Genomic DNA, 26117 nt, shown 5'->3' with positions numbered 1-26117 from the left:
GGTGGGAGGGGAGGACGCGAGGTCGCCGCGCAGGCGGGACGCAGCACTGTACGGGTTAGGACATTGCCACGTCACGCTCTCATGCAAGTTATTGAACCCTCCCGTCTCCCTTCCTCGGACATCATAACTTCCCTGGCCTGATGGCAGAGCGCCTGAGCGTGCCCCTCTGCTGCTTCGCCCGCCTCCCAGAGAAACGGCTCTGCGGTGCCATTTCTGCTTGTGCAGGAAAACAAATGGGATGTGAAAGGCGGCCAGGTAGAAAACACGAAAGCGCTCTCTTGGTATTCCCTCTCCCATGCTGCAGTCGCCTGGGTTTTGCTTCAGTAGGACCTACTCTGAATACTGATCTCTCTTTTCACAGTATTAAAAACAAACAACTCCCCCCCCCAAAAGTGCATGCACTTACGCCACAGCTAATTGTCTGTGCAGAATACTAATAGTATCGCCAGCAAAATCCCTTGCTCCCAACGCTGATCTTGGTTACCCGTTTGGCCATGCAGAGATGCGCTCCCGAAGGTTAGGCGCTGGTGTCCTGACAAGCTCCAAGTCGTGGAGGTGCTCTGACACCTGTACGGCTCTTTACCAGCAGCGGCCATCCATGGCGCAATATCGTCCTGATACTGCATGTTACCAGGTGCTTGGACATAGAGACAGAGCAGAAATGGGAGGAAGCCAAGGGTCCTTTTAAAACTAGTTAAAAAATGGTTAATGGAGGGGGAACCCTCCTTTGCTTAAACTCTGGCTAGAGAGAAATGGGGATGGCGATGTCTGAGGGCTAAGGAAGAAACGAAGCTAAAACGAATAACCTTTCCTCTGCCCACGCGATAGCCTGGGGCTGACAGCACCGCAGCTAGCGTCTGCCTGCGTTGAGGCTGGACGCTGTTAACTGCTCCTTTGCTGGCGTATTGAATCGCTTTCCCTTGCGACGTGTGGTGTCGAGGGGCAGCGTGGGCCCTCGCAGGAGCCGGAGGGGGAAGCAGCCAGTAGGTCCTCACAAGCTGCCGAGTGTCCTGATCTGCTCTTCTCCCCTCTTTTCCTGTTGCGGGGCACCGTGACCCCCCCAGGAGGCGAGGCAGTCTGCGGAGGAAGCTCTGCAAGAGGCAGTGCAGACCTCGGTCTCCGCTCGCTTTGCAACCTCGGGCAAAGTTTCTCCCTCCTCTGTGCCTTCGAGGTGACTTCATCCTGGGTCACCCAGATCAGAAATGCTGGGCTGGGCTGTTGCCTGCCCCCCGAAATTGCAGCCATGCGGCGGGTAGACAGGTCTGGTCCCGCTCCAGAGTCCCGGTCCCTGGGGATGGCAGTGCTGGATGCGGCGTGCGGCTTTGCCCTGCTTTGCAGCTGGCTGCGGGATTCTGCTCGTTTCCTGCAGCACTTCGTTGCTGTGGCAGGTGGGCTGTAAGTTGACATTATGGATGTATATATGGGACAAGCTGAGCAGCTTAGTGGATTGTGCTACCACGGTTGTGAACTATTTACCGACCATATCTGGCACAGAGAGCCCCCCGGCCTCTGTCCCTGGTCGCCTTTTCTTTCTCCTCTCATCCAGCTTTAGCAGCCAGCTTTAAGGCAGCCTCTTGCAGACTGGCTCCTGTGTCCATCGAGTTATGTTCCCCCAGGCCAGCCCGCACCCCATGCTGTCTCTGAGATGGCAGTGGGGTGCTCTGCTTGTTGGTTTGGCATATGGGGTCTTGCAAGCAGATCTCCGCAAGTCCCTGGGGGCCCAGGTGCTGCGAGGCTGCTCCGAGAGCCAGCCGGACGTCCCCCCTGGGCTGCCTCATCGCTCGTGGTGACATCCTTCCTGTGAGCCATCCCTGAGTGTCCTCTCCCCACAGGCCCTCCAGGGCCATGGTCTCATGGTGCATGACCTGTGTGTGCCGAGGCAGCTGGCTGCTGGGACACGAAGCCTTGCATGGTACCTAGTGGGCTCCCTTCTCTTGGCTGCTTTTTGGGAACAGGAGTTGAACTTCCAACTCCACCAGCCCCAGAAGTCCTGGCCCTCTCCAGCCCCTTGGCCACATTTGCAAGGGGCAGCTGTGGTCTGGCACCGCATCTTGCTGGGACACGCACGTGCCACAACCTGGGGAGGCCACAGTGTCCGCGGGCACACTGCCTTCCCTGCCCCACACGCATGGACCGTGGTGTGCGGGCTCCTGCCCCGTCCACCGACTGGTCCCGCCGGGCGAGGGTTGGCCCTTCTCGCCTGCCTGGAGAACACCTCCACGTGCCCGGGGCTGGTGGAACTCAAAAACTGCATCAAGAATAAACTGCGTTCACTGGTGGAGAGGCAGAGCGTGCCCCCCTCCTTCCCGGCGATGCTCCTCCCCTGAACATCCTCGCCATCCCCCCCTCAATTTCTGATCTATACGGGAGCCGGCGCACACCGATCCGTGCTCGGCCGGGCGATTGCGCTGCCAGGCCGGGCAGCTGCGGATGCGCCGGCAGCCGGGCGCGGGGGGCAGCCCCGAGCGGGGTCGCGCCTCGTCGCGGGGAGCCGCTGCCGCCGGCGCGACGCGAGGATGAGGCCGGGCGAGGAGGCAGCTGCCCCGGCGCCGTCGGAGCCCCGCTGCCCTCGCGGAGCCGTGCCCCGGCGCCGTCCGGCTGCGCCGCGCTCCGGGGACCTCTGAAGTGAGAGGAGGCGGCTGCGTTTGGAAAGGAAAGAGATGAACTGAAGATTAAACATGTATGGGAATTATCCTCACTTCATTAAGTTTCCTGCAGGCTTTGGCAGTGAGTATTTTACTTGCATTTGCAGTCTGTGCCTTCGGGGTTAGATAGAGAAACTGATCCCACAGGAAGAGTATGGGGGGAGGGGGAAGGAATTTAAAAACACGGTTAACTTGTCTTCTACGTGGCCGTAACCTTCCCGGTCCATGCTAAACTGTGCCTGCATGCTTGTGATTGCAGCTGTCTTCTGCCTATACGTGCCGTGAACTTCAGCAAAGCTAAACCCAGCTGCCCGAACGGGTGCAGGCACGATTCAAACCACGAATGGCTCTTCCGCTGAAGTTTAGGATATGCTATTTGAGGGGTGCGTGTGTGTGTGTTTGTGTGTGTTGGACTGGATCTGTTCATTGAAAGAACAGGATCCGATCAAACGAGATTTTTTTTTCCCTTTTTTTTTTTTTTTTTAATTTGTGAAATTACTGGAGGAAACAGCTGCTCTTAAAGCATAAGCCTGCCCCTTCCCTGGCCCAAGAAAATCTGAAGAGGGCTCTTGTTTCCCTGCCCAGTGCCCCTCTCCTGCCCTTATGACACTGATACCAAAGTAATCTTGCGAGCTGGCTCAGATTAGCCCGTCGAGGCTGCAGGCAGCGGTCTGCGAAGGGCTGCCTCGGTGTGCACGGCCGCGAGTTACACCACCGCCGCGCACGCACCAGCCCGGAGCAAGCGTCTCGCGTTGCAGAAATGGGAACTGCTCTCGGGGAACAGGATTTGCATTGTTTTTGTCGGAAGTTACTCTCCAGCTGAGAGCTGCAGAGCAGCAGAGCTCGAGGACGGATATATCGTGCTCCCGTGACGCGCTGGCTGCTCTCAGCTGGGACAGGGTGCCGCCAGACCGCGGCGGCTGGTGGCAAACCAGACCTGTGACAGCTCCGAGGGGGCACTAAAAGCAGTGCAAATGGCTTTGTTCCAACATGGGGGGACGGAGGGGGAATAGGGAGAGGAGGCACTCGGTGCTCACCCAACCCAGGCTGTGGGTGCCCGAAGGGAGCCGGTGGGAGCGCTTGGCTGGGGGCCGCGAGCACCCGCGCATCCTTGGCCGGCACGGGGAGGGCTGGAGGTGCGGGGTGATATGCCATGTTCCCTCCTGCAAAGCCCTGGAGAGGTTTTCTTCCCAGCTCTTCCAGCATTTATATTTAGCAACTCCTGGCCTCAAACTTTCTGGGCTGCTGGCAACATATTGATGCCTCTTTGGGGAAGGTAAAGCGCAGTGATGCTTGTGTACGTGCAAAGTCTTCGTGTTTCTGGAAAACTCCCCAGGCTGTCCCCAGCCCTTCAGGCTGTATATACCAACCTGCTGTTTCTCCGCCAGCGGAGGCACGCGCTGCCGGGGGAGTCCGCACGGGAGCTTCCCACTGTATTTTTCCCTCTTGCCCCAGGTGCTCACCTCTGGTAATTCTCTAACTGCAGAAAAGTCATTGATGTTGTACCAAATCTTCCCCAAGTTTTACAAGCCCTTGACTTTCCAAAGTAGCTTTTCAGGTGGTTTCTGCAGAAAAGAGACTTCTTGTTGGAAAAAAATCTATTGCCCACTCATGTTTTTAAGGAACAGGGAAACAAAACCTGCACTTTCTCCCATTGCTGCAAAAGAGTGAAATGATAACTGCAGAATATTTGTTTTTTAATTTGTTGGGTACTAAAAATTTACAAAGAGACAAAAGAAAAGTGACATTCAAACCGATCTTCATAAGAACCAGGCACAGACCCCTGTCTCCACAGGGATCACCACGCTCAGCAGAGCATTTGGGAGATTTCTAGGGGAGAAAAGTGTTAATAGAAGAGGTATTTCTGCTCCACCAAAGAGAGACTAAGGCACTATTCTCTAACCCCCCAACAATTCAATATATTGGGACTTTAACATATATTTAGTTAACAGTGTATTTAACTGACATTTTAACCTGCATTTAACTTGGTTTGAAAAAATTGAGGCATTGAAATGGGATTGCAGCTTGGATGCCTTAACACAAAGGGAATCTTGCCTCTGCTGCCGACCTGGTGTCCAAAGCTCCCCGCTGCCTTGGGTCTCTCACCACAGAGCCCACACGGGCAGCCTTGGTCTCTTGCAGGCCCTACGGACCTTTGTGGTCTTTGCTTCCCCCCCAAACATAGCTACGAAACTGTTCCTGGTCCTGCCTGCGCTGGCACCGTGAAGAGGGAAATCAGGTCAGTGAACAACGGTCGTGTTTGCATCAGGACATCGGCTTCGCTGCACTGGTATTGCACCGTGCTGTTGGAGGGCAGAGTTAAGGTGATGTGGCTGCTGCTGTTCTATGGCATGATGAGATTTTATAGCATTTGGATTTCTTTTAGCTCCGAAATTCTGAGATTTGTTTTGAGCATATCAGCAGCATGTTAAAACTGTTTTTTTTTTAATGCAAACAATTGAGACATACCCTCTAAATTAATGTTATCCGCATTCAAGTTAGAAATAAGGCACACATTTTTGATAGTGTGTATAACTGTTATTTCCAGTCTTAAATGGCTGAATAACACTGTCAAATTTGTATCTGAGAATACACACACACACACAATTGGTATAAGCACATCATTTGTGCTGAGAAAAAGGGCACCAGGACTGTGAAGTTTTGCAAATGACTGCACAGGGTAACAGTGAAAGTGTTCGGATTAGTCACCTTTGCACATCTAAAGCAGGAGTAGTACATGAAAGCAGGTGGATTTGCCTTCACAGCGTAGAATATAAGAACATGGAAAGGGCTTCAGACTGCGTTTTTGGTCACTAAAAGGATGCATTTCATCCGGAGCCCAGCTCCCAGGGCAAGGAAAGCTGCTGTGCCGGCTGCCCCCTTTCTCCGAGCACTCCTTAGCACAGTTGGTTGGGGACGAGAACTGACTTGGCTCCTCCACAAAGTCTCTTTTATTAGTACTCATGTAACTTGGCCTGCAGCCACACCACCTCCGGCTGCAGCCTTGTCAGGTCTCCCAAGCAAAGTGGGGTTAGGCCAGGTCACTTGGGGGCTTGGGAGAACTGCAGAGGAAAACCCAGGTTGCGCCTGGAGCGGGGCTGCTGCCCGGCTAGTGGCACCTTTCTGCCTGTGATGATCCTGGGTTTTGGGCCTCGCAGGCTGCTTTTTTGCTGGACATCGCAGCTTGCAACATCTGTACCTGTGAGTGCTTACGTGGAGATATCCCTCTGACCCAACAGGCAAAGGTGTGATGAAATCCAGTGGCTGGGCAAGCTCCGGCAGCCAGTGAAACGCAGAGCTTTTCTAAAAGCTGGAGTGACTCGCTGTCGGGACGGTTTGCCTGGGGCTGCAGCAGACCATGCAGCCGTGGGATCCTTTCTACGGGAACCTGTAGCATCTCCGGGAGTTTAAGGCCTGTTGTAGGAATCAGCAGCTTTTCCTGGAGGATGCTGTGCCGGAGATCCTGGTGGCCAAGCGGGAAATCTGACCAGACAGTCACGAAAAGCCCTTCAGGCCTCACATTCTGACTTCTCTTTCTCTGAGGAAGGCAAATTTTATCCAAGTCTTGTGTGTTACTGTGGACACCAGGGGGATGTGATACCTTGTTAGGGTGAGTGAATTTTTTTGCGGTCTTTATTTTAATTACCTGACGTGCAGTTGCTAAGAGATTCGTAGCTTGATGAGAATGCAATAGCAGTACCTGGTAATGCACGATTCCCATTAAAATCCATGACAAACCCTGTGTTGGCTTCTGAGGATTTTACTCCCTCCTTCCCTCCTCCGTAGCTTGGTTTCTGGGAGGGGAAGCATATGTGGCCACACTGCAGGTGCATCTTGGCCGAGTGTCCTTGAGCGTAGTAAGACTTGAGCCTGCTGTCCAATTTCAATCAAATCAGAGCAAAATCTCAAAATCACATCTGATGCTGTGTCAGGGCAGATGAAAGTCTCGTGTGCCTCCAGCCCCACTGCTCCTCGCGGACCCCTGATTTGCAAGGGCAATGCAGGAGCCATGTAGCCCTGCAGCTGACCGTGCCAAAAGGAGAGGGAGCAAGTCTTCCTGCTGCCCAGGGAAACTTCCTCCTGCTTGTTCCTGCTTATCCGTGTGCGGATCGCCGCTGCAGACGCCTCTGCTTACGCATGTGCGAGCACACCTCCACACATCTCTGTGCCTCCGTGATGCTGGCTGTCAGGGGAAGTCTGCATTATTTATTGACTTGCAGTATTGGGCATGAAGATGGAAGCACAAAGGTTGCTGGACCTTAAAAGTGAGGTGACAACAAGGACCTTTCTGTAGGATATTAGCACAGGGAGCTGTACTGCCTGTGGACAATTAAAATATCACTAGATTTTTGTTTTTGTGTGTTAACTCCCATGCATTAAATAAAAACTACTTCTGCAATTGTAGCAGCAAAACTTTGTTTGCTTCCAGTTGACGTGGGGTCCTTGCTACACGACTGCATCCAATTTCAGGAGTTTCTCGCAGGTATTTCACCCCGAAGGTCTTCCCCAAGGACAAGCTGTCTGCCAAGCAGTGCCTCCCACGCACATCCATGCTCATTTGCTGAAATCAGCCTGTCTCTGTATGTCTCGACCTGTTCTTGGTGCTCTCTGATCTGCAGAGGAGGAAGTACCTGCAAAATTTCGATAGTTGTGTGGCAGGCAGGGCAACTCACGCCTTTAATCACGCATTACAATGAAATGAACCCTTTCCCCATATATCTGAGGCTTCGAATGCTTTTCATTATTTAAAGTTTGTTCTGTCTTTTGATTCTCTATGGCATATTAAAGAAGAACTCAAAGTTCGGAGGTGTCCTCATCTCCAGGGCTCCGCAAGTCTCAGGAGGCAGGATTGCTTTACAGACTAATTGAAGAAAGACCTCGGTATTTAACTCGGGCATCGTTCCTCCCAAGGGTTTGCTGGCTTTGGGGCTGCACGAGCATTAAGGAAAGCAAACCTCAAACTGATGTGCTGATTGAACAGACGGTGTAGGGGGGAAGGCTTCTCATCTCTCTGTGATCTCACTTCTCTCTTTGTCCATACATAGCTGCTGAGATGGGTGTCTCCTACCAATATTTGGGTAAAAACAGATGGTTTGATTTGTTGCAGTCTGGACACTTTGCTACCCGCTGCCTTTGTGGAGATATGTGTTGCTGCTTGTGCACTGGTTCAATTTGTGTCCGCTTTGGCCCAGGACAGCTTTACCCCATGAAGTGCTTGCAGGGTAGAAGTGTCCAGGCTGGCTTTATCAAACAAGTGTTAGTCCTGGACCAGTTTAGCTGTAGGCCTGGCTTGTTTAGCCTTGGCATGGAGGGCCTGGAGCTTTGTGCTGTGCTGGTGCCTCTGTGTGAGATACCTGTGCATCCACAGTGACGAAGATGCAGTTCTGTATTCCTAGTGATGTGTGGTGGGAGGCTTAAACCCTTCTCAGGCTGCTCATGGGAGTTTCCCACCCCGGGGCTAGGATTTTGCCATGGTGGAGATAGAAACCCAGATGGCAGCAGAGAATCAAAGGTTTGTTGTGTCCCATCTCAGCTTCGGTGGCTGGTGGGTGAATGTAATGCTGTTGCTCATGTCCTCAATGGCACTGTTATTAAAATGTGGAGAACTGGGTGTTTCTTGGGGTCTCCCCCACTATTTTTTCTAATGTCAACAGAGTTGTCTTTCATCTCTCGTGATCTTCTCTCTGTTTGCTAAAGCCATAGGGCCCACATTGCATCTGGCTGCACTCTTCCAGCCCACAGCTGCTCTCTGTAGCAGGCGATGGGCTGTGCTTGAGAGGGGGCCTGAAACAACAAAGCAGCCAGAATACCCCTCTCTTGTCTTTTCCTTTTAAACTTGGCTTCCTGTGAAGGGAAGGCTAGCGTGCGCATGCATCTGCATACAGGGGAGCATGTGGAGGGCTGATTTGCAGGCACTGGATCCCTTGGATCCTGCGTGCTTGCGTGCGGAGCAACCCTTTGCATTGCTCACGTGGTGCCCGAGCTCCCTATCAGCCCACGGCACGCTGGCCATGGGTTCAGGGCCATGGCTTTGGGGTGGTACCATGTGCGCTTTGGGTGCTTAGTCCACTCCTCCCTCTCCAGCTCGCTGCGGCCCAGTTGCTCCTCTCTCAAGTGGGGCTGGGAAGTCCTCAGCAGGAGATGTACATCCCAGTCCTGTAAGGGGCTGCCAGAGAAGAGGAGCTTTTCCATTAGTGCATCCATTGAGAGAAAGGGTGCTTGGCAAGCCCTAACAAGACGTCAGAGAATCCACACAAACCGCCTTCTCATCCCGCCCTCTCTTCCCTCCTCCTCCAAGACAGAAATAAGCACAAAATCAGGCTTCCCTGAACCTCTTGCTCGGGAAACTACTTGCCAAAACATTAATGCATATAGGGGGGGGAACAAAAACAGACTCATTTGTGGAGCAAAAAAATCTGATCTTACTTGCAAATGTGACTCCGAATCTGCAGTAGGTGGTTAAAAGTAGTAGTGAGCTCTAATACTTGTTGCAGGGTCTCAGCTGGTGTCCCTAGGAGATGTGTGAGCCCTGGTGAAGCCAGGAGCCATACCTGGTGCTGGATGGCCAGGAGCTGCGCCAGCAGCGAGGAGCAGAGCCCTCATCTCGTGACATGGGGCTGTCCCTTCGCCCTGCTGGCCCTGCTGCGGCCATCCGAGTCTCCGGCGTCTAGCTGTCACATTTCATTACCTGACAGACAGATCCAGACCCCCTTTGGACTGTTTAAATGTCACCTGTACTGAATCCTGGAGGAGGCAGCGGGACTGCAGCTGGCACGCGGGGCTGGCTCCCTTCTCCCCGTCCTTCCTGCTCCATCCCAGCAGACTTTGCCACCTCTGCAGGGAGCTCCTGGTGGAGCAGGGCTGCCGGCAGCACAGTGTTTCTGCTCCCTTGTGGACTGGCTTGGTGAGCTGATCCTGGGCAGGGGCTGGAAGTCAGGGAAGAGTTTGGACTACCTTGCAGAGAGTGCTTTGATTTGATTTTGGTACTGCTTTTCTAGGTGGGTTTGGCATTGCAGTTTATTATGGATGGATGCAATTGTTCATTGGTAAAAGGAAAGTCAAAATCAAGGGTTCTGATTAATGTTTTTTTGCTACAAAAGATTTGGCGGCAGCAGCCAAATTTGCTCAGAACACAGTGGTGCTGGATCAATGTTTTCTGATTTGGGTGCAAAAGCATCCCTGAAGACCACTCTGCTTCCAAAGAGAAGCTCCCAGCCCTGGCCAATGCTGGTAGCCAGGCCCCGTGGCAACAGTTAACAAGAGGCCTCACCTCCACTTTGTGTCGCCAGGCCTTGGCAGAACCCAGCTTTCGCCCTCGTGCTCTCCTGTAGATTTGCTATTTCTCCATCCACCTCCTCCAGCAAACACTCCCTCATTCATCCGAGCTCCCTCTTCAGCGTTTCGCTGACAGCGGAAGGGTGGTAGGCACAAGCCTTCCCAGCTGCCTGGCTTGGTGGAGCAACCTCCATCCCATCCTGTGGGGCAGAGGGTCTCCTTGGATATACCCTTTGAGCAGTCACCCTCGGCATGGACGCGAGCACGCCACAGGGCTCCCTCTGGCAAACCGTTTCCTTTGGGTGAACGCCTTGCTGCAGTCTGACTGAGGACCTTGCTGATAGAGGACTTCATGGCGGCAACGTTTCTGCAAGGTCTGGTGTAATGCAAACAGATAAATTAGCTCTCCTGGGAGTCTTTTCTAGACCTGCCCATTTCCCAGGCACCTAACGCTGTATCTGCAGTTTTGTGTCTTCTCTGAACTACCCCAATAGCTTCTTGGTTTTGCACACTCATCTCCCACCACGTCCTGCTCCACTGCTTGACTCTGTTGTGCGAATAAGTATTTCTTGTTGGTTTAACTCTTCTGCATGATACTTTCGCAGGATGCCTGTTTTCTGTGTTATGGAAAAGGGTGAAGAATTGTTCCTCATCCCTTTTCTCCATACCTGTCATGACATTACAGTCATGCCCAGTCTGCCCAGTCTCCTCTTTAGTGAATTATTTCTCAAGCTGATGAGTTCTCAAAGGCAATGCTGTTTATCTAGTTGTTTAAAGAGACAGAAAGGCAATTTCCTTATAAGCCTGTGCTATGGCTGCTGGGTAGGACTGTACACTGTGCTACCAAACTGTTTGCAGATGATGAAAAACACATTCTCTTTCCTCTGAAGTTGTTAAAGGACCAAGTCAGGAAGCTCCTCTGAAGTCCTGGGACACAAGAGAGGAGCCTCCATGTGCTGGGCATGCAGGTACGGCAAGGGCCACACTAAGAGCACTTCTTCCGCCCATCACTGAAGGCTCTCCTGGCAGCTGCCTTCCTGGTGGAAAATTTTCCCATTTGGAAGCAAATAGGAGATAGGAGTTTTGCTGTGTACTAGTAGTATCCCTGGGCAGAAAGAGGGCTGTCTACCCCTGCATGTCCTGCTTTACTGCCCGTGGCAGTGGCAGGGAGAAGTGGGGTGGTGTCTCCAGCAGGAGGACGAAACCCTGCGTCCTGGCTCAGCCTCTCCTGCGCCGCCAGCCCGCTTCGCTGCCTCCAAGGCTCCTGCTCTCGTCACTGCGCCTGCTTCCTTTTGCTGCACATCGCTTTCCCGCTGGGAGAATTGATCCAAAAAGTCAGAGCAAGAATTGACAAAGACCTTTCCTCCCCGCTCTCTGTGCAGAATTAAGTCTGAAGTGGGTTGATAACGGTGGATCGAGTCCTCCTTGACTCTGACAAATGTCTTTAATGTTATTCAGCAAGATGACCTTTTCCCGTCTTTATTGTGCGTCTTCCCTTTGAATCAGATTTGATTGTTACTTCAGGTAAAATAACAAACACTGTCACGTAAATAACTTTGCAATAATGTTAAAAGGAGGGGGGAAAAAAAACCCCAACCTGGCCTTACCTTCAATTGTAATGGGAACAAACATCCTCTGTGCCAGCCATGGAAAATCAACTGCGTGACATTCCTGAACAACATCTTGCCTTGATACTCAAGGGAATGGTCTCCTATGTTGAAAAGCCAACAGAAGAACAATGGTTCATTGAAATTTTAATGACAAATAATGCCAACTGGAGTCAGTAAATTCTAGGGGAGGGAGAAAAGGTCATATATAAATCCTTAAAAGGCAGCTAGGTAACTACCCCATCTAGATTGGTGGGCATTTGGTACCTAAATACCACCTGCAGATTTGAGATTAGTCTTGTTAAAGACAGCATTTAGGCCCTGGGTGATGTGTTCAAGCTCCAAGCCTGCCCCAACGTGACAATGCTCAAGGTCATATTGCTTTTCTGTGCTGCGTCCTTGCCAGCTGGGGAGGAAGAGTTTGGAGAAGACCAGCTTGAGACAGGCAGGCAGCAGCACCTTCTTCCTGAGCTAGCGGAGGTGCGGGAGCAGGGAGGGAAGACTTGATCATTAAGTATTAGCTTGATAATATGTTTCGTTGCTTTATGTGACTCTATTTCCTTTCCCATAATCCAGTGTTTTACTTTTTCCTGTGATAGAATAGAGCATGTTTGCTCACTGGCAAACGAAGCACCAGTGACGGGTGGGCATGTAGATGTCCTGTGACCCGAATTAAGATGAGCTTGTTTGGGTGAGGACACCTAGAAAGGTCATGGGTCTAATGGGAAGCTGGGCATGAGACCAGGAGAAATACATGCATGATGTGGACCACAGCTGCCACACTCCTCGCTATGCATATCCGTATGTATTTTATCCCCCCTCCCATGCCTCTCAGCACTCAGTGTTTCTGCCTTTCCTCGTAGATTCCCCTGTTCATGCCAGCTCCACGTCCGTGAGCCCCTCATCGAGCCTTCCCACGGGGAATTCGGCGGACGGTCATCACAACTACCTCGAGGTGCCTACGAATGCTTCAAGGGCGCTGCCGTCCCCCATGAATGCCATTGGGCCTCCTGTGAACACACTGGGCTCGCCATACAGGGTCATCGCATCCTCCCTCGGGTCCCACTCCGTCTCCCTGTCCTCGGCCCCGGGCATGAATTTTGTGACGCATGCCAGTCCGCAGGTAGGCAGATATCTTCATGCTCCCTTCAGACTATTGATGGTGCTCAAGGATTGGGATAAAGTCTGAAAATTTGAGAGGGTGGGTTGAGTGGTGGTGGTGGGGTTGGTGTGTTTTTGACCACGTATGGAGATAGGATGTAAAGAAGAATTTTTGTCATGTGAATCTTCCTGCGTAAATCCCCTTGGTGCAGACAAAGAGAAGACGCCCATATGTATTTCAAAACATCCTGTATCATAAAGGGAGAGAGCTAATTCCCAAGTTTGTTCTCACCAGGGGGCAATCTAGTCTCACTCCACTGCACTAGGGTGTAATTTTTCTATGTGGAAGCAGTCAACATAGCCAAGAGCTGCAGTATAGGAAGCACTTCCCTTCCTCCTGGAAAAGGATATCTGCTTCATTTCATTATTCAGAAAAGAGGCAGACAGTCAGAGACAAATGTAAATGCTAAATGCCAGCCGCATACTCTGTGTTGCATATAAACTTTGCATGATATGAATTGAAGGAAAACGGAGCGCTCCTGTCTTTATCGCCTGAACTACGTCAAGTGCTGAGGTTTACCCTCCAGACAGAGCGGAGAGATCCCTGGGGCTGGGGCCGATGCCTCCACTTCGCCACAGCAGGGACTTTGGTGACGGCATGGGATTTTGCCTCCTTTCATGCCCTGACCTTTAGTGGAGCTGATCATGTGCTGACGTGCTCTGGGGGATGTGGGTCTAAGTGAGAATATTGTGTTTCACGAACAAGATTCTGCATTTTATTAATGGGGTCCAGAGGTAGGGAATGCTCGAGAGCCTCACAGCTCCAGCTGGGTAAGTAGGGAGGAGATCACCTCCAAGTCCTCGTCGTCTCCTACCCCACTGCCCCAGCCAGACTGACCCATCTGCAGAAGCACTTCTCCCCAACACCTGCAGCAAATGCTAGAGAAGGATGGTGCATGGAGGTCCTTGAAGAGCTTGGAAAGTTATGAGGACCTGTGATTTGAAAGGTTTGGCCTCCCAGCACCTTCGCTTCTGCAGAGGTCTGAGCTGTCTGCGGTGGACATGCTCGGCCACCTCCTCCCCTCATTGCACCCGGCTGTTTCCCCATCAGCCTGACAATATCTGTGACCATGATACCTGGGGGCAGGTACTTCATCGTCCTGGAGCTCACAGCAATGCTGGCTGCGCGGATACCTTTCCCTCGGAGCTAGGGACGTACTGGGAAGCGGTTTTCTTGACCTGGGTGCTGAGCTAGCTGCTGCGTCGAGTTACCAGCTCTGAGGAGTGTGTTTCACTTGCCTTCACTCTAATGCAAGGAGACAGCTGAGCCTCGGGGATTCGGCAGGGAGGCAGCTAATGGATTTGGGTTCAGGCAGGTGTCCCAAATATCATACATGATTGCACTTAACCTGCAGGAGCTGAGCTCCAAAGGCACTGATGGCTAAACCGCCCTGTTTCTCCCCCACATACACCCTCTCTCTCCGTTACTGTCTAGAAGTGCAGCTAGAGAGAAAGAAAAGGTGACACCTGAGCTCTCAGTAGCATTTTAAACCATAAAAGAATTCCTCCTGGCTCAGCATCTTGGCAAGAGGTTTCCAGGGTAAGGAAAGTGGCTGGATGTTTGGAGCAGGTGGGGTTTGAGTTCTCCTTTCCTTGGGCCAAACTCAGGTTTTGGAGCATTTGGATTTACAGCTATGCAGAGCCTGGGCTGGCTCCCTGCTGGAGAGAGCGTACCTCTGTTCCTCTGGGCAAACCTTTTCTGCGAACTTTAGTTTTCTGGTGGGGGGAAAACAAGCTGGTTCTTAACATGGTAATTGCTGTTGGATAATTTGTATTTTCAATGTCATCAAACCTTTGAAACTTTGAAAATGAAGGGCCTGGGGGTGTGTGTGGGGAAGATGCACAGACTTACTCTGTCTTTGCTTTTTCTAATGAAAGGTCCAAAACCCGAATGGGACCAATCCTCTTGTTCTTTGCTGAAATTTCCCATGGACATTTTTATGCTTTTTTTTGTGAGAAATGGGCAGTTCCTCAGAGAAAAATGGAGAACTTGTAGCAATGGGCATGAGCTCAAGTGGTTTAGATATTACAGAGGCTGTAACTAAGGCTGTAGCTGGACTTTCCTCCAAAGTCTCATTTTTTGTCCCTACTTCTGTCCTTTTGCTTGAAGGAAGAAATACAGCTGATAAATTGGGGGGGATAATTAAAAACAACCTCAGTGAGACAGAAGCCATCCCCAGCCCTCAGAGCATGGAGGCTGCAACGCCGGTTTGAGGGTAGCTTTGGAGGGGCAGACCTCCGCATTGCCCTGCCCAGACAGCTTTCGACAAGACATGCCCAGCGGTCCTTAATCCTCACTGCCCTGCCATCAGCAGCTTGAAAGCAAACAGCAATAAAACTAAGCCCTGGGCAACATCAGGCTCGGGTCTCTAATCGATGTCCGTTTGTAACCTTTAACTTCCAGCAGCCGCGAGCAGCTCCCTGGGATCTCAGCTGGAGCCCTGAGCTTTTCGCCTGCATTTCACTGCAACTGGTTTTAGATGCTCGGTCTAGCCCCTTTTTTATGTCTGGGAACCCCAGATCTGCACCCTTCCCCAGCCTGTGGCAGTATTTGGGAACTTCAGTCTTAGGAAGTGACCGAGGTGGCCATGTTTTCATGCAGATTTGTACATCATGAATCAGGGAGGGACTTTTGGTTAGAAATAATAAAGTTAAGTGGGTTAACATCGTTTCAGCTCCTCCGGCCATGCAGCACTACAAGTTTAATTGCAACAAATCCCCTGGCTGCAAACCCCTTCCTTACTAAGCATTTAGCACCTGATGCTTCGAGCAGCCACTGATCCACATCCTCTAACGAAGCAGGAGGGATCTCGCCAGCCCCAGGACTCGGAGGCTGTAACTGAGCAGCTCATCTTCCCGTCTTCAGTTACAGCGTCAGGGCTGGGTGAGAGCGAATCTCTGCTACTGGGCAGCTGCTTAAACCCTTCCAGCTAGGTTCACCTTGCCACCCCCACGGGATCGCCAGGGATGAGCGGGAGGATGAGCCTGGCCCCATCCGGCACCAAATGCCTCAGGGTGCAGCTCGATTTTTTGGGTGGTTTTGCTGGGGTACTGGGCTCAGGCACTAAACCCGCCTCGTGTCCCATGAATTGTGCTTCTGCAGCTCAACGTCCTGAACAATGTAAGCAGCTCCGAAGACATCAAGCCCTTGCCAGGTCTCCCAGGGATCGGAAGCATGAATTATCCATCCACGAGCCCAGGATCCTTAGCCAAACACATCTGTGCCATCTGCGGGGACAGGTCCTCAGGTACGAGGTTTCCTTTCCCAGGGAAGGCTTTGGGCCACAAAAACCTCCCCAGGTGCCCCGAAGCGAGGCTGGCACAGTAACGAAAGCTGCGGGGTTTCACGGACACTGTACTGGCAATGCAGGACTTGTAGTTGGGCTTGGCTGACCCCAGGGCAGGCTGTCTGCTTTGCAGACGAGTGCCAAAAAGAGAACCACTCCAAAAGCCATGCTCCTCTCCCTCTGATGTGCGTGACCTCATTTTGCATTTCATCTCTGTTTGTTAAAAATAACTATACTGAAATCACTGTGTTCTTACAACCTGCGTTTTGTCTTAGCGGGGCTCTGGCTGTGTCTGGGTTTCCCTCGTACGCCAGGGGACCGCGACCTGGCCGTGCCTGGCAGACCCCTCTGTGGCAGTGCTCTCCGTGTGCTACCTGGGCCTCTCCTGCTCCTGCATCCCGGCTGGGGGGCTGCTCCGTAGCCCTCCCATGGGATGAATGTGGCCCCTCTGCATGACCAGAAAGTGGAGGTCTGGCCTGTATTTTGACTGCCACTGGTCATTATTCCTGCTAATGGCCCCCAAAGCCAAGCCAGTCCTCCTCCAGCGACTCTCTGCAGCCAGTCCTTTCACCTTTTGGGTTGGTTCAAGCTCATCCGTGCTGGCTCCCTGGTGATGGGCTCCCTTTCGCTCCGCAGGGAAGCACTACGGGGTGTACAGCTGCGAGGGCTGCAAAGGCTTCTTCAAGCGGACCATCCGGAAGGACCTGATCTACACCTGCCGTGACAACAAGGACTGCCTCATAGACAAGCGCCAGCGCAACCGCTGCCAGTACTGCCGCTATCAGAAGTGCCTCGCGATGGGGATGAAGAGGGAAGGTACGTGTGGGCAGATGGAGGGAGGGGGCATATTCCCTACATGCATGCTCTTTGTGTTAGTGTGAATCTGGTTCCTGGTGGCCCTCTGGGGCTGGAGCACTCCAAAAACCCATACTGACAATTTCAGGGCATTTTAGCCTGGTTTCATAAAGGAAATGAGGCTGGTGTGAATCCATTGAGATAAGGGTGTAGAGTGGGGCTCAACCTTTATCAGACATCAGAGAATCTGCACAGGGCTAGGCAGGGATGTTCTTCATGACTCAACTGCAAGGAGCAGTCCAGTCCCTGAGAGAGAGACCTGTAAAAAACCAGGCTGCAGGAGCTGAGCTGCTCCCAGAGCTGCTCCCTTCGGGTAGGACTTTTCCAGACCAGAAGCCGGTGATGCCAGTTGGTGGCCATGGGAAAGCTGTCCCTCAGGGACGTGGCACCAGGTCCTACCAAGCACCTCTTGCCAGGCAGCCACGCTGCCAAGGCCGGTCTGGGTGGCCAGAGCGGTGCCCATGGTCTAGGGAGACGTGTGTCCCCGTGGGTGCAGCAGGAAGACAGCGTGGGTGGGGGCAGTGACGGGACGGTGCCATCCCGTGAATGGACAGGATGAGCCAAACAGAGCTGCTCCCTGGGGCAGATCTCTGGGTGGCCCAGAGCATCCTGAGCCCCCAGCTGCAGCCAAGAGTGGGCAACTGGGGAGGAGGCTCTGCCCTGGGCGCTCTTGAAGCCACATGGGGTGTCTGGAGGCAGTTTTCATCTGGGCTTGTCCTGTTGCTTCCTGAGCCCCTGTAAACTTCTGCTCTCTACAATGTCCCGCAGCAGGGAGTTGGGCAACTTGTCTAGTTCCCCTGTGAAGGGCTGCCTCCTTTTGCTTGCTTTCAGCTTGCTGGCTTCGTTTGTTGCCCTCTAAATTCTTGCACTGGAAAATATAGGGAATGGTTTATTTCTATCTTTGATTTTATAGTTCTTTCTCATTTTCACACTTTCACTCTTTGGAGATGAGCTCTGGTACGGCTCCTGTCCTGTGGCATTTTCACGCCGCAGGAGAGCGCTGTTAGGAAGCAGCTTTTGCAGCCTCTCCCGTGCTCCACCTACGCTCACCGCATCCCCAAAGGACTGCGTTTCTGGCCCAAACCACCTAAGGTGTTGATCTGGAGCAACCAGCCGACCTGAGGCCGTTGGACTCAGAGATTCCTTGCATTGGCTTGAACGAAGCCTCAGAGAGCTGCTGACTGTGGCACGTGTCCGTGGCAAGCCCTGCCTCACTCCCACACAGCCTCTGGAGAGTGCAAAAGCCTTTGGAAAAGCCCCTGCAGAGCAAATCGGTGCCGCTGGAAAAGGCGAGCCCGTAGGCAAGGGCATTCTTCTGTCTGCCTCAGCTGGCCACCTGCAGCTAGCTGCTCCCCACATTGGCTGAGCAAAGAGGACCGATGAGCTAGATTCTCTCCTAAGTTATACCGGCAGATACGAGGTCAGGTAGTGGCACAGAGCCCAGCTTTTAAGCTGTTTTTTTCCAAGGTAAAATAACTGTGCTGCCTCTGGGGTTCAATGCCAGCACCAGTGTAACAGTCCCTCTTGGAAGCCACGTTGTCCCCTGCAGAGCACAGGAACGGGGCCCACCGGGAGCTGAGGTGGCGTGGGGCAGAGCAGCGATGCTGGGGCGCAGGCTGAGCCGTAGCCCCTTCGCCGCAGCTTTGGTAACACCACGCTGCCCCAGCAGCCAGCGACCACAAAATGTCACGTCCGGGTCAAAACCCCGGTCCCAGGCACCATCCTCCCCTCCAGCGGGCTGCAAAGCGCGTCCGAGGAGCAGGGTGCTGATGCTGCTGCCCTTTGCAGAGCAGGACGATGCAAACCCCGGGCTCTCTGTGGACGTTAGCAGCACAAGAACGACCCTCCGCAATCCTCTCTCGTCCTTCTTCATCCAGCAGCACTTACCTAACTGACAAAATGGGGTGCAATTCTCACGTGATCTTGGGGCTTTCGAGAGCGGCTTGCTCGTGGAGCTGGCTCCTTCCTCGGTGTTCGCTGGTGCTCACTCAGGTCCCCTTTCCTCTTAAGGGTCCTCTTGTCCCTTGGCTTCATACGAGGGGGGGTGGTTTCCCCATGCTCCTGGCTACTGACTGCCCCGTGCTTAGTTGAATGATGAGGAAGTCATTAAGCTGTGGCATAACAAAGTGCCTGGCAGGGTTGCGTTTTGAGACATTTCTCCCCAGCGGTGAGCTAAACTGATATGACACCTGCTGGTCACCCACCGTTTATTTTTCAGTAAGTTGTCCTTATTTTGCTCTGGGATTTCTCAAACAAAGATGTGCAGACAGAACTTTTTTGGGGCACGAGGCTCAGCATACAGCATGCGTGTGTCCTACGTCTGCCTGTCCTGCCGCACACCTGGAAATCCTGGGAGCTAATAGCGTAGGTGTGCAGAGAATTTCAGTGATCCTGTGGTTCCTATCAGATGATTTTTGGGAAAATGCTCAAAGAGACAAGAGAGGAGGGTGAAAGCGCTGGGGATAGTACTTCAGGATAGGTGCTGGGAAGAGCTTTCTGGTGGGGAGGGCCGGAGCCCAGGTTGTGTGGCTCCGGGGGGGGGGGTGGGGGGGCGGACAGCCAGCCCTGCCACCAGGTGCTCTGGTGGCTGTGGGACGCTTCTGGGCGGATAAATCCAGGTGCGACTTCTGGGGGCCGATTTTGCTGGCAAGTTACGTTCTGCAAGAGAGAGGGCTCCCAGCCCGCAGCAGCGGGAGCTCACAGGCAGCCCTGAGCCCTCATACGGCTCCAAGCACCAGCTTAAACCAGGGCTTCGGCACGCAGCAAAAGCGGCAGACCTGGGTGCCTTCGGTGTTTCGGAGCAGGCGTCCCTCCTCCAGCTTCTACTGACGGCTGAGTCCGGGCTGCCACCTGGAGGCATTAACTGCTCCTTCTTCTCTTCTGGAGCTTAACGTCTGTGAAATCACTGCCTTTTTGCCAGTCCAGAGGCAGTTGGTCTACAGCAACCCCAGAGTTAACTGGGATGGGGGCCAGCCTGGTGCTTGTCATTTTAATAGACCAGCATGTGATACATCTACTTATTTTCTGTTCTTCCCTTCGTTGCCCCCAACGGGTTTTCTCAGCCCTCCTCCCCAGGGACAGGGGGGTCCGCCACGAAGGGGGCGTCGGGAGAGCAGGTAGGCGTTGGCGCGGGTGTAAAGGACGGCTTCCCTGTGCTCCAGCCGTGCAAGAGGAGAGGCAGCGGAGCCGGGAGCGGAGCGAGAACGAAGCAGAGTCCACGAGCAGCGGCAGCGAGGACATGCCCGTGGAGAGGATCCTGGAGGCCGAGCTGGCGGTCGAGCCCAAGACGGAGGCGTACAGCGACATGAGCACAGAGAGCTCGGTAAGCGGCACCGTGCCATTTCAACAAAATCCCTGGCAGCTTGAGATGAGAGCCTCCTGGGTGAGATTTGAAAGGCCAACCCCCCCCCCCCCCCCAAGGAATGGCTAGTGTTTTCTACGGGGTTTTTGCTTTGCACCTCCTAAAAACCTTTGCTAAAAAGCAAGAACTTTGGGCTGCCTTGAAGAACTTGCTTTGCAAAGAACAGCAAGCAAACAGAAAGGGCTGTCAGCTCTCAAGTTTGTCTGTTTTTTGAGGGAATAATAAAAATAAAAGATCTCCTCTCCCCCAAACTGTACAGCTCAGATTACAGGTGATTTGATCATTTTGCTTGTGGCTCTGAGTGTTGTTAACACAATAGTGTGTGCAGTGCAGGTGGCGATCATCAGTGATTCTTACACTGATAAATTCTTTCCCTTTCCTCTGCTCCTTCCTTTTGGCGTTGCTCTTCCGTTAGACCAACGACCCCGTCACCAACATATGCCATGCTGCAGACAAGCAGCTCTTCACGCTCGTCGAGTGGGCCAAGCGCATCCCTCACTTCTCTGACCTGACGCTGGAGGACCAAGTCATCCTCCTCCGAGCAGGTACCGTCCCTGACCAGCAGCCTCTACAGCTTTTCCTGGTGCATCCATCTCCTCCCTGGGAACTGTGTGTCATGCCACCAGGAGGAAAGCAGCTGCCCCCCTCTATTTGGGAATGATGGTTTCTGGGTGCCGCACCCCGAATAGCTGCTGGTGTGGCATCTTTTATCCTCTGCCTATCCTCTATGCCAGGCGGAGAGAGACCTTGTTGACCTCCCCCCTCAGCAGCACTTGCATCCTGCACACCTTCCTCTCCTTCCTCCTGCAGGCTGGAACGAGCTGCTAATCGCCTCCTTCTCCCATCGCTCCGTGTCGGTGCAAGACGGCATCCTCCTGGCGACGGGCTTGCACGTGCACCGCAGCAGCGCGCACAGTGCTGGCGTGGGCTCCATCTTCGACAGGTACAGGGCCTGTTTCCATCATCCCCAGCAGTCATGGCCATCCTGCCTCTGTCCCTCCCCTCCAGAAGGGGAATGTCTCCTTGGCGAGAATTAGAACAAACTGATGGCGATTTGGGGCAGAACTAGCTTAGAACGAGGAGGGGACATTCGACTGGCTTAAAAACCAAGGATGGGATGAAGGCCCCCTGGAAAGGGATTTGCAGCTGCGAAAGAGTCTCCTCTGTTGTGTGCGCGTCTCTCCAGGGGTGGGTTGGCTTGTCTGCCCTCTCCTCACAACTTGAGGGCTAGCCGTAACTGGATCTAGAGCTAATACCGATCAACAAGAGCTTTAGCTGTCAAAGCCTTAAAACCCAGCTTGCTGCATTTGCCCGTGTAACGACTGCCCGCGCCACGTCTGCGCCCTGTGCAGCAGGACGCACTGCATTGCCGCTCTTGCACGTGTGAGGGCAGTGCCCCTGCTCTGCGCAGTGAAGCGGAGTGAAAACAGTGTCACCTCTGTGCAGGGTTTTGACAGAGCTGGTGTCCAAAATGAAGGACATGCAGATGGACAAGTCGGAGCTGGGGTGCTTGCGAGCCATCGTCCTGTTTAACCCGGGTAAGTGGTGGGGCTGCCAGCCCTCGGAGCCGGGGCAGTTGCACGCTGCTCCCTTCCCCGGGCCCTGCCCTCGGTCCTTCCCTACGGACGGCACCCGTCGCCTCTGCGGTCTGCTCCCACGTGTCTTTGCCTGCCGGCATGACGTGACATGCACCTGGTGTGGCCGAGTGCGTGGCAGGGACCAGCCTGGTGCTCCAGGTCATACGCAGGGGAAGATGAGCCAAGCTTGGCCTTCCAGAGGCAAAAAGCTTCCCCGCTGCAGTGATTCGCTCTGTCTGGGGTCTTTCCCTCATCCAGATGCCAAGGGTTTGTCCAGTCCTTCAGAAGTGGAGTCGCTGCGGGAGAAGGTCTACGCCACGCTGGAAGCCTACACGAAGCAGAAGTACCCTGAGCAACCGGGACGGTGAGTGTCCCCGGGATCCGGGTGGAGGATGAGTGTGAGTATGCAGGATGCTTCCTCCTGAGGAGCTCCGAGTCTCCAGCTGTTTTGACTTCCTGCATTGTAGGACCCAGAGTGGTTTCTATGAATTTATAACTGTCCCCAGAATTTGTCCTGCTTCCCTCTGAATCCAAGGAAACTCCTCCAGCCTTCATAGGATCCTGCAGCAAGGAGTTTGACAGCTCAGCTGCCCTCTGTGCTGGGAACTGGTTCCCATTAGCACCGTTTGAAGCTTCCGGTTTGGGCACTGGATGAAGGAGGGAGCTGGTCCCTGCTTGCCCATCCCTAACTGCCCACCCTGAAAAGAGGAGGCAGAGGCAAGGGGATCTGCACCAACTCCACAGGAGCTGCCCCATGGCCCCGGAGCAAAGCAAGGGCAAGATGCTGGCCAAAATTGCGTGAGAAATCCAGCTCTTGCAGGCTGGTGGATCCTGTCGGTGCCCTAACCCTGTGCCAGAGCCTTCAGGGTGTAGGTGGGATGCGATTTTCTCGCTTTTTGATCCAATCCTACCCTCTGCTGGCCAAGCTCTTGAAACGCCAGTTCCCGGATGCGGCCCGGGGCCGCTAGGCAAGGGATGCACCCACGGCATCTTCTGCTGTTTTTGGCTCTGAGCTTGGCTGCAGAGAGCCGCAAGGAGTAAGCGGGGAGGGAGAAGGGGGAGGAGAAGGTCAGCTTGCCGCGACCACGCTCGCAGCAGGGTGGTGAAGAGGGAGGGAAGGGCTGGCAGTGGTGTCGCTGAAGGGTTGCGCTGCCTCTCAGGAGGCTGTGAAGTTTTGAAGGTGATCTCGAAGGCACTGTGGAGATGCAAGTCCTTAGTTCGAGCCCTGGCCAGGTAGAGAGTGCAGGGGTATCTTTTCTTTTTTCCCCTTGCAAGTTTAAAAATGTAAAATTCTTTTTTTAAGATATGTTCTCCCCCTATGCATATGGAGAGGAATGCTTATTTCCCTGCTTTAAAAGCATAGGGAAAGAAAACTGGGACCTCCTTTTTCTTTGCACCCTGCTCAACCTGCCGGGGATGCCTCGGGGAGAGGGAACGCTCGGAGGCGTTTTGGTGCGGGACTTGGGCTCTGTTCCCTCAGGCACGACCCTGTCCCCCACCCCGGCCAGGCTGTGCATGCAGGACCGGCCCCTCCTGCCTCCATCCAGCCCCCAGCGCAGGCTCAGCCACACGTGGGAGAAAGCGGTCGATGCCTCTCCTGCAACTCTGACCTTGCTCCTCACCTTGCAGGTTTGCCAAACTGCTCCTGCGCCTGCCGGCACTGCGATCCATCGGGCTGAAGTGCCTGGAACATCTCTTCTTCTTCAAGCTGATTGGGGACACCCCCATCGACACCTTCCTCATGGAGATGCTGGAGACGCCCCTGCAGGTCACCTGAGGGTCTGGCCACCCTGGACGGACCCCAGCCCCTCTGTGGCCCTGCACAGCCTCCCACCCCTCCGCCCCAGCCCTGCGAGGGCTCAAGAGGCTTCCCCCACCCTCTGCTCCTCCTCGGTGGGATTGTCGTGGTTTTGTACAGCTGTAAATCACCCCCTCTAACCCTCCCTGGCCTGGCCCCAGGGGCTCTGCAGATTCTCCCACCAGCTAACCAGCCACCTCCCCCTGCCCTGTACAGATAATCGCTTTAAATTATTTTTTCACTCTCACTAAAGGCCAACGGAACAAATAAAATAATATATAAGAGAGGCACTGACTGGAGCCTGCAGCGCTGTGTCCTCCTCTGCTGTGGTCGCGGGTCCAGCCCGGGCTGGGGCTGAGGGGCTCTCTGGGGACTACTCAGCAGCCCCAACCAGGGCAGGAAGAGCCCCTGGGGTACTGCGCCTTGTGCGGTGGGGCACAGTGCTGGGGCCAAGGGAGGCCGGGTAGTGCTGCTTCTGGCTGTCACCCGGTCAAGGCGGAGGGGCTGGCCGGCTGCCGTGCGCGGGGTGGCCCGGCACCTTCGAGCTGCTCTTCCTGCTGAGGAAAGAGCTGGAGAAGTTTGCTTCAAACAGAATCATTTTATTTCAACATCTTAAAAAGAAACTTCTGCACTTTTGGTTTCTTTCACCTGTTTAAAAATTGACTTTTTTTTTTTTTTTTTAAATGCTCTTTTTCCTTTCTGAGCTAGTCTAACTGCCAAGGGGGAAAAGCAAACGCTTTCTTTTCGGGGTGACCCCAAACCCGGTGCTCCCGGTGAGCTCGCGGGCGGGCTGGCTGCCTTCGCGGCGCCCAAGCGGCAGGGCTCCGGGCCGCTTTCCGCCAGAGGGCTCCGCGAGATGCAGCGCTCGCTTCCCGACAGCACCGAGCTGGCCAGCCTCAAACGAGTTAAGGACGTGAATGTGTCCAATGCGAGGAGTTTGTCCTGGTGGGAAAGTGTCCTCCCAGGAACCCGCCCAAACTGTCTGTATTATTATTATTCTTAAAACAGGTGTAGTGTTAAGTGATCTGCCCCTCCTGACCCTCTCGGCAGACAGTGCGGTGAGATGCAGCCGCGCTTCGGCTGTCCGCCTGACGGATTGCAGTGCTGCCGCGCGGCAACGCGGGGAAGTTCGGGGAAAAGGAATAGTCACAACAGGAAAGAAAGAAAGATAAAAATGAAACAATTTGTTAGGACTCCCACGCTGGGACATGATTCATTCTCCAGTATTTCACTGTGAAAAGGAGAAAGAGAGAATCGAAAGAGTAAGGGAAAGAAACAGGAAATCAAAAACTATGAAAACTCCAAAATTTAAATTTTCCCAGTGACATGGGAAAAACAGGGAGAATTCCAGAAGAGGTGATAAGCATTGACCAAAGGATTATTTTTAAATTGAAAAGGAAATTTTCCATTGAAAGGGAATATTTTTAAGGAAGAAGCAATGTTCAACCTGCTCTTTGCAGAAGCTGTGCTGGAGTTCGTGGTGTCGTGTGTGCGCTCCTGCATGCAGAGCGTGCTGAGGCAGTTCACAGTGGGGGTGGCTGGGGTGTCCTGAGCCCCAGGACCTGGGCACCCACCCTATGCTTCTCTTTAAGCAAAGCAAGAGGTTACCTCCGGCCTGGGCTGCAGCGGGCTTCCCCCACCAAGAGCTGTGGGATTCTAAGAGCTGGGCACCAAATAGCTGGGTTTGGTTTTGTTTCTGATTACAAAACCTTGCATTTCTCTTGATTCCCCCCCCCCCTCAGTTTTGACAGTTTAAATCAAGGTTAGTTGGTGTTAGTAGGCTTAGCAAGAGAAGGCCTGCAGAAGTTGATGCCACCTTCTGAAGCTGATGTTGTATTAATGCTTTTTGTCCAAATACACTGAAAAGCCTAAGGTTCTTCGTGCCTGCAGAAGACCTCTTGCTAAGATGGTGTCTAAGTGCTATCTAGGATCAGTTCTTCCTGACATCCTTGGAGCAGAAAATTTCATTTCTGAGGAGCTTGAATGACTGCATGAGCTTTTGAACTACAGAGCTGAGGCTCTATGAATATGCCATGGAGCAAAACCTGCAGCACCAGGCAATAACTCAAAGTGTGCTTCTGCTGTGGGGTGAGCTGCTGCAGAACGTGGGGCTGAGAGGGCCGGGGAAGACTTGCTCAAAAGGACGGGGTGCTTCCTCAGCAGTAAAACTGTCCCTTTCAGGAGCTCACAGGCTGTGTTCAGCATGACTCTTGTTGCAGCTGTGATCATCAGTGTCTTCCTGGAGCTGCAAGGTTTAATTTGGCCAAGATATCCAAAAGTGTTTTGGGCCATGCTTGCTCCTCTCTGAGAGGGCTTTAATGTAGACAGCATGATGCCTCTCGGTGGCTTAGTTTGAGTGATGAGGGATTCAGACTCCCTACTATTACACATCAGCAGAGCAGCTCAACACACAGTCGACAGAGAGAAATAAACTGGGCAGCAAAGTGGGCTCCAGCTGCCCAGCTCAGATGTCCAGTATCTAGTCCAGATGGCCCTGCACGTGCCCACCACAGTCAGCACAAGAAGAGCTTGCTAATTCTTGTGAACAATT

At 53.4% G+C, this 26117-nt stretch overlaps 1 protein-coding gene across 1 annotated transcript; it reads left to right on the top strand.

Moving 5' to 3' along the window:
- The first annotated feature begins 2450 nt into the window (after positions 1-2450).
- Positions 2451-23848, top strand: RXRG (retinoid X receptor gamma). Its single transcript, XM_067300430.1, has 10 exons — positions 2451-2727; positions 12391-12650; positions 15792-15936; positions 16612-16791; positions 19992-20152; positions 20607-20736; positions 21002-21134; positions 21638-21729; positions 22027-22132; positions 23398-23848. The coding sequence occupies exons 1-10, from the start codon at positions 2679-2681 to the stop codon at positions 23543-23545; spliced, it is 1404 nt and encodes a 467-aa protein (XP_067156531.1). The 5' UTR covers positions 2451-2678; the 3' UTR covers positions 23546-23848.
- Positions 23849-26117: the final 2269 nt, after the last annotated feature.

This window comes from Apteryx mantelli, chromosome 8 (assembly GCF_036417845.1).
Source record: "Apteryx mantelli isolate bAptMan1 chromosome 8, bAptMan1.hap1, whole genome shotgun sequence".
In the NCBI taxonomy this organism is placed as follows: Eukaryota; Metazoa; Chordata; class Aves; order Apterygiformes; family Apterygidae; genus Apteryx; species Apteryx mantelli.
Note: the sequence above shows the minus strand (reverse complement) of the source record. Positions and strands in the feature narration are given on the sequence as shown.

What these genes read in the sequence shown, in the direction of transcription:
- RXRG (XM_067300430.1), top strand. Translation starts at nt 2,679, where the DNA reads ATGTATGGGAATTATCCTCACTTCATTAAGTTTCCTGCAGGCTTTGGC. An exon ending in GTTTCCTGCAGGCTTTGGCA is followed by an intron (nt 2,728 to 12,390) that starts GTGAGTATTTTA and finishes CTTTCCTCGTAG; the next exon opens with ATTCCCCTGTTCATGCCAGC. An exon ending in CTGCGGGGACAGGTCCTCAG is followed by an intron (nt 15,937 to 16,611) that starts GTACGAGGTTTC and finishes TTCGCTCCGCAG; the next exon opens with GGAAGCACTACGGGGTGTAC.